The following is a 7,792-nucleotide window of genomic DNA, read 5'->3' on the forward strand; positions in this document are numbered from 1 at the left end:
TATTATAGTGTTGCTCCAACAGTATAATATAATTGTCACAATCACCAGCTGGAGTGATTACCATTTTGCCTGAGTTCCCTGCCTTGTTGCTTGTTTGGATTACTTGCCTGTGTTTTGTCCCGCTGCCTGTATTTTAGATTGTGTTTCTGGATTGTCCCAATAAAAGGTTGGATCTCCAACCTTTCAGCCTCGGAGCAGTACGTAACAGAAGACTTAACCATGTACAGATCCAATATACAGACCCATAACAATAATATATATATATATATATATATATATATAGAGAGAGAGAGAGAGAGAGAGAGATATGTATATATTAGGGCTGGGCAAGTTAACGCGTTATTGTCGCGTTAACGCATTAATTGATTAATGCCGACAATTATTTTATCGCGTGTTAACGCAGTTTTTTATTATTATGAATGTCCATTGCTCACTGGCTCTGAATATACGTACAGACAAACCATGGGTCACAGGAGGGGTGGGATATTGATTAGTACTGGCTTAGGATGGGTGACATCACGCGTCTCAAGATACCAATGAGAGCATTTGGGGAGGGCCAAGACTGCAGCAGCGCAGCGGTCACGACTTCATAAGTGAGAAATAGGAAGTTTCCGATAACACGTGAAGACAGCAGAGAAGCGCTCTCGCTCAGCACAATGGAGAGCATCCTTTTGTTAACTTTGTGGTTTATTATTTTGAGTCGTTTGGGATGGGGTAACACACGGCCCTCTCACAATATATTGCTTTACAGATCTATCACTATTGCCGCTCAGAAATGTTCACGCAATCATGCTGCATGTATCAGAAGTTCAGCGCTCCGACACTACATGTGTACCGCGCCCGAGCCCAACTGAACCGCGCTCTGGCCCACCTCTTCAGACCGAGCTAGGGACGGCTAAACGAACCGAACCCCGAGTGCGGCACGGAGCGATCACACTAGTCAAATGAACTGGGCTTTGGGGGTCAGACGTGCTCAAGCACGGTTAAGATTGCCTAGTGTGATACACCCTTATTCTCCCGCATACACGAGTGTCTAACACACTCGCCCATCAAGTGTTGTCCCGCGCCACACTTTGCTGCGTTGGGTCCCGCGATGCAGTTCTCTACTCGGAAGGTGCCTGTTATAATGTTATGATCGAGGCTCTGGACTCTGAGCATAACTTGTTTTACTATAACAAACTATAAAATATTTTCTATAAAAACGTTAATGCCCTGGCAGTGGCAAATAGCTTTGGTTTTATATTTTATTTGATTACATTAATGTTATAAGTAGAGATTTACAAGAAATATTTTAACTACTATGTAAAAGGAATACTGCTGTAAAAAAAGCACCTTATTTGTTTAAAGTGTTTGCAAACCAAATGTTATTGCACTTTTGTTCATATAGCAATACTTTAAATGAAAAACGTGCACAATACATTACTTTTTAATTCATTATTGAATTTTGTGCATAACAATGCGATAAAAAAAAAAATTTAATCGTTGCCCAACATTTGAATTTCCGGAGGAAAAAAAAAAGAAAACTGTATTCGTTCGGTTCACATGCGTACCGAACCGAAAGACCCGTACCGAAACGGTTCGGTACGAATACGTGTACCGTTACACCCCTAATATATATATATTCATACAGTGCTTAATTTGTAGATGAATAATTGCTGGATCCAACTTAAAATACAACTTAAGTTTTCCCGGGACATTCAGTGACGTCACTAAACGGTGATGCCACAATTATATAGAGAGCATCGTTCACAAGTTTCTGCATTAACCTAACTAGGGCAAGCTTCAAACCCTGGGTCAAAAATGGGTTGCCAGGATGATTTTAGAAAAATGTATATCTAAGATACATTAAAAATAACAAAATTTGTTTTCATAAAAATAAAATGTAATCATAGTATAGGTATAAATATGCAAAAAATTTCTGACTTAAGTAACAGTTTTAATTAAATGCGCATCCTTGCTTTATTTTACAAAATCACAAATGTTCTGTTGTTATTTTGAGTGTGCAAAAATAAAAGTTTGCACACTCTTTAATTATGTCTTACTCTTATCTGTATGACCAAAAATTATGTATTTTATGTTTCAGTTGTTCGATCGCGCCGGCACCTCGCGCGCTCACACACACACACACACACACACACACACCCACCACATATTTGCAACTCAAACATCGCAAGTCTGTTCATTATCAAAATAAAATTGGCTACAGTCAACCAAAAAAAGGTTACATTGGTCAATTTAAATAGTCTGTGGTATAACTGGATACCATAACATAACCTCCACATATGCGCTCGCTCTCATATGCTCGCACGCACTGTCACGATCTAATGGCGGATCCTTAAAAATAATTACCGGAACGAAAAATCCAAAATCTGACATTTTCCGGAACAGGATCCGGCTCAAATTAAGCACTGTATTCATACTTTTTTAAAGAGCAGGTCATATGGTATTTTAAAGTGTCCTAATATTGTGTTGGAGTCCTCTACAACAGGTTTAAATGCATATAAGGTCAGAAAACATTGTAATTTTCTCAGAATATACATTTAATATTAGAGTCATTTGCCAATGATTTCGAAACGATTCGTTCCAAACAGGTTCGGAGCAAACCTCGCACTTCCATAAGCCTACTCTGCTCTGATTGGTCAGCTGGCCAAGCCTGTTGTGATTGGCACAGAGAGGAGTCCTTGAGTTAACTTTTAATCAGAATGCAGAACAGCTGTATCACAGGCGCAGCAGCCCAACTAACTCGCTCGTCTCTCCCGCATTAACCCTATAACTGCCGGTGCAGCAAAATGAACAGCAATTTCACAATGATTATAAAGTCTGTGTGCTACAATACATTCTTTATTATTAAACGAAGTAATTATTAGAACAAAGTCAGTCTACATTAATCGACACATTCCTAGGAAATAGTGGGTTCACAGCGAATTATCAGAACTAACGTATTTCAGTAAGACAGTAATATCGTGCACGACTCGTTAAGGCGATTCAGAATCGACTCTCTCTTTTGAGAGAGAATATCTTTATCATGCACTTTTTGGATTAACAACTTTGCAGACTGTTTTCAATTATGGATAGCTACGTTATAAACTGCAAAAGAGATATTTTTCAAAAACCCATATGACCTGCTCTTTAAATACTTTTTTTGCACCATTTGATGCTCATCTTTGCAGGACTTATCACTGATTTTTGTAGCCCAAAATGACTGAATTTGCTGCAACTTTGTCTCATAAATCCATTTTGTATTACGAATATCACTTACTCTTAATTGCTTTATTCCTCTTTTATAAGTTACTTTGGATTAAAGCATCTGCTAAATGCATTAATGTAAAAGTAACTGGCTGAATTTGCATTGCAGTCGCAATATCGCAAAATCTTGAACAGACTGGTTTATACATCATCAAAATGAACTTAAACTAAACTGAAACACCTAGGAAGTGTAGCAACATTTATATGGGGGACACTTTTTAGGAAATAATTATATTTTTAGACTTTACTAAGGGCATAATTGTAGTTAGTCACATAGGCTATACAAAATATTTCAAAGTATTTTAATAAATTGAAACAGTTTTTTACAGTCCCACTACATCTAGTGCCTATTTACCATTGTTTGCCTTTAAGCAAATCAGGTAAGAGTTCTGGTACTGCTGTTGAATATTAATTATGACTACCCAATGAATATTCATGAGTCAAGCTGCTAAGTTCTGTTACAATTGTGTCCTCCCTACTTTTCACATGGCTGTTCAGCCTCTCCATCTTACACGTTAACTCACATCGGTCCCGGATGCATTTAATATGACGAGCAGCCGTGTTTGTCCAAGACTTCATTTGACAGAGCAGCCAGGCATTCAAAGTCAAGCTGTTTCCAGGGTTTGGAAAGCGGCCCTCTCCTGCTAAGATTATCTCCTCCCGACAGCAGGCATCTCGGGAGTACTAAAACAGTCCAGGTCTATTGGAGGGCATCTGACGGAGGGCCTCTGATCATATCCTGCCCCGGGCCATGTGTACAAATGGTGCGGCGTGGCAAATGCCCAATAACCCATTTCATCAGTGTCAGGTCATAGGCAGAGGCCATGCGAGGCGGCGCGAAATGTTTTGTAACCGCAAGCAAAGAGCTGTCAAGCCTGAAAAGAACATAAAAAACAGCTCTTCCAATAGATGTGTTGTTGTCCTCAAAAAAGCACACTGATTTTTTTTTATCTTTCATATCTGACATGCAGTGTTCAACCTGCTGTTGTTGCATTGAGATAAAAAAAACACCAGTGTTCAATAAGCAATTACACTACTGTTCAAAAGTGTGGGATCAGTATAATTTTTTTTTAAGAAATAGTGATAACAGAGATGCATTACATTTATAATGTTACAAAAGATTTTTGTTTCAAATAAATGCTGTTCTAAACTATTCATCAAAACATCCTGAGGAAAATGTATCCGCATTTTTGGTTCCATATACATAAATAAATAAATAAATAAATAAATATGAGCAGCACAACTGTTTTCAACATTGAAAATAATAATAAATGTTTCTTGAGCAGCAAATCAGCATATTAGAATGATTTCTGAAAGATCATGTGACACTGAAGACTGGAGTAATGATGCTGAAAATTCAGCTTTGATCACAGAAATACATTACATTTTACAATATATTCATATAGAAAACAGTTATTTTAAATTGTGATAATATTTCACAATATTACTGTTTTTACCATATTTTTTGACTAAATAAATGCAGCCTTGGTGAGCAGAAGAGACATCAAACAGATATTTAAAACTTACCAACCTCAATGTGTTTTAAATGGTAGTGTACATTTACTGTATAAATAATAAAAATAAACAATTCTTTAGTCAAGTAATATAGTTCATGAAACCAAAGATCATTCTATAAATTGTGCAACTCGATGCATTAATGCAGAATGTGCATTTACAGATATTTATCTACATTTAATTGGATTCAAATGAACTATCATTTATATAACATATACGCAACAGTCCATACTTCAAATCAAGTGAAATGCATAGTCTTTTCTTGTTATTCAGTACATGAGTTGTTGAATTGGTGTGTGACATACTATACTCGATATAAATCCATTTAAAACAGCCTAAACAACTAATTTTGACGTTTTCATTTTTGTATAACAATAATACATGCCGTTTTCATGAAGTCATATTTATTGAGACATTACTTTTTATGTTTTTAACGTGTCTTTTGGTGCTTTATGTTATATATCCTAACTATATATCTTAACAAGTTAATAACTGATTCTTCTGAATCAGTGATTGAATGAGCGAGTCATCATTAGACTGATTCAACCTAGTACAGAAACTCATATTTTTTAGTCTTTTTGGCTAATTCATTCAAAAGAACAGCTCATAGGAGTAATTTGTTCATCAGTTGCCTGATTCAGCAATGGTCAGTTGCAGCTTGCTTAGATGTGTTGTCTGTTTTTTTTTTTTTTTCATTGCGACACCCAGTCTTCCTCTCTCATCACATTCAGTTCAGCTGGAGATTCATTTGTGGTTCAGGAGTTTTTCAGTATGATTCAAACATGTAAGAATCATTAATGCAACCAAATGTCATGAATGTCATTTGGTACTGTTTATTTATTTATTTAATGCTTAGAACCAATTTTGAATAAGAATGTGTACTTGTGTACCATCCATGCATTTATAGCACTGGGACTGTAACAGAGAAAGACGTAATTATTGCAGTATGTGATTTTCATTACATTTCCCTCTGGACCTTTTTAATGAAAGCAAGAAAGCGTAGTGCGCTAGTGATTCTAAAGTTAAGCTCTTCTGAGAGGAACCACAAATTCGGGCATTGCCGCAGGACAGATAAATCTACAAGCATGGCTGGGTGACTTTTCTAATTAGAAGACTAGTGCGCATCCCTTATTTACAACAGATGATGCATTTCAAGGGAAGGATACAGAGATCTAGATAGATCTGGATGTGCTCAGTGCTGCGCTAATCGATATGAAATGCAATTTTTTTAGACACACACATTCATTGTTGGTTTTATATTAAGTATTCAAGGTGAAATATGATTCCACTAAGTAAATGTAATAATTATAAAATGAAATAGCTCATACTTGGCAGAGCAAACTCCTTCACTACTGTTAAAAATAGTTTGGGGTTAGTAAGATTTTTTTTAAGGAAATAATGCTTTTTTTATTCATGCAGTTTATTGAAAAATTGATCAAAAGTGGCAGTAAAGACATTTACGAAAATATATTTGATGTAAATACTGTTTGTTTGTTTTTTTTAGAAAAAAATCATGGTTTCCACAGAAATATAGAACAACACAACTGTTTCAACATTGAAAATAATCATAAATGTTTCTTGAGCAGCAAATCAGCATATTAGACTGATTTCTGAAGGATCATGTGACACTGAAGACTGGAGTAATGATGCTGAAAATTCAGCTTTGCATCACAGAAATAAATTAAATTTTAAAATATATTCACATAGAAAACATTTATTTCAAATTGTAATAATATTTCATAATTGTACTGTTTTTACTTTATTTTTAATAAAATAAATAAGCATAAGAAAGTCCTTTTAAAAACTATAGTGTATATGACATTAATGATTCTCCGAATCATGACTTCTTGAGGTGTGCTACTACTTTTCTAATTGAACAGACGTATAATTTGTCTTGTGTTTCATAAAATGGAATTATTCAGAAAATCTCTCAATATGACTATATTTTTTCCTCAGGCTGGATTTGGGGAAGCATGTCTCGGAGTACTGTATTCCCATTTGTTCCTCCTCAGAATCCATTGACTTCATAAGCCTCATGTAATGGAAAAGCTAGAGCGTGACTAAATACAGCCGTGTTTATGTGCATGAAGGTGAGCCGAAACTGTTTAGTCTTTGATAACCTGGGCTCTTTCTGCAGGTTGACTGGGCGCAGCAGCAGGTGGTGAAGACGCGAGTCAAACGTCACGCCAGGAGCGACCCGAGTTACATCCACTTCAACGATCCCAAATGGTCCAACATGTGGTACATTGTTAGTAGATATTTCACACATTCAGTCCTGTATTTCATATCTGCGCTGTCTTTACTTTTGACCCTTTTTTCTAATGAAGTTATTTAGCAAATGAATCGTTGCCGTTTCCAGTGACTCCTAGAGAAAAGGGCCAGTAATTTGAGCTTCATTAACCCAGCTCGTTTGTGAAGCTCCTGTTGTTTTATTTGTTTTATAGCAGGGCTGTTTCCTCTGCCCTTGCCTCATAAAACCCGAACTGTGTGAAAGCAGTGTATGTGCACCAGTTTGTTTCCCTAACAAGCTTAAAGCTATTGAATTACAAATGAATTTATGTTGTGGGTTCCGTGCAAGCGGCAACCTTCAGGTCTCTCTCGTGAAACCAACATGGAAGTGACTAAAACTGCAATTCATCGACTGGCCGCTAGAGGCTGGCTCCAAAAGGGAGTCAGTCCCATAGACTCCCCATGTTAAAATGCCCAACTTTACAGCAGAAAAAAATATGTTTACAGCCTGGTACAAAAAGTGGTTTTGGTCTATATAGCTAATTTTGCCCTTCATGACAACTGTGAGGGGGTAAATTTTTTTGTGACTCATCCGTTTAAATTATATTAAGCCTTAAAGTTCTGCATAAGCAATCCCATGGCACACTGAAGCACTGAAATTGCATACGGGGGAAAGATAGAAAGGGGAAAAGTCAACAATTAAACACTGCGTCGTCAGTGTTGGTATCGTATCAGACATTTGCACTTAACATTATATGAAAATCAAGCTCAAATTAAGTTAACAAGGTGTTTGACCAGCGAA

General features: G+C 36.5%; 1 protein-coding gene across 1 annotated transcript in view; it reads left to right on the forward strand.

Annotated features, from left to right (window-relative positions):
- Positions 1 to 7,792, forward strand: part of LOC107691985 (proprotein convertase subtilisin/kexin type 6-like) — an 83,013-nt gene that overhangs the window by 18,422 nt on the left and 56,799 nt on the right. Inside the window, exon 3 of the mRNA XM_016490856.1 lies at positions 6,899 to 7,009. Coding sequence (XP_016346342.1) covers positions 6,899 to 7,009 — 111 coding nt within the window. The remainder of the gene's footprint in view (positions 1 to 6,898; positions 7,010 to 7,792) is intronic.

The sequence above is a fragment of the Sinocyclocheilus anshuiensis genome, unplaced genomic scaffold, assembly GCF_001515605.1.
Source record: "Sinocyclocheilus anshuiensis isolate Anshui unplaced genomic scaffold, SAMN03320099.WGS_v1.1 scaffold426, whole genome shotgun sequence".
NCBI classification, from domain to species: domain Eukaryota; kingdom Metazoa; phylum Chordata; class Actinopteri; order Cypriniformes; family Cyprinidae; genus Sinocyclocheilus; species Sinocyclocheilus anshuiensis.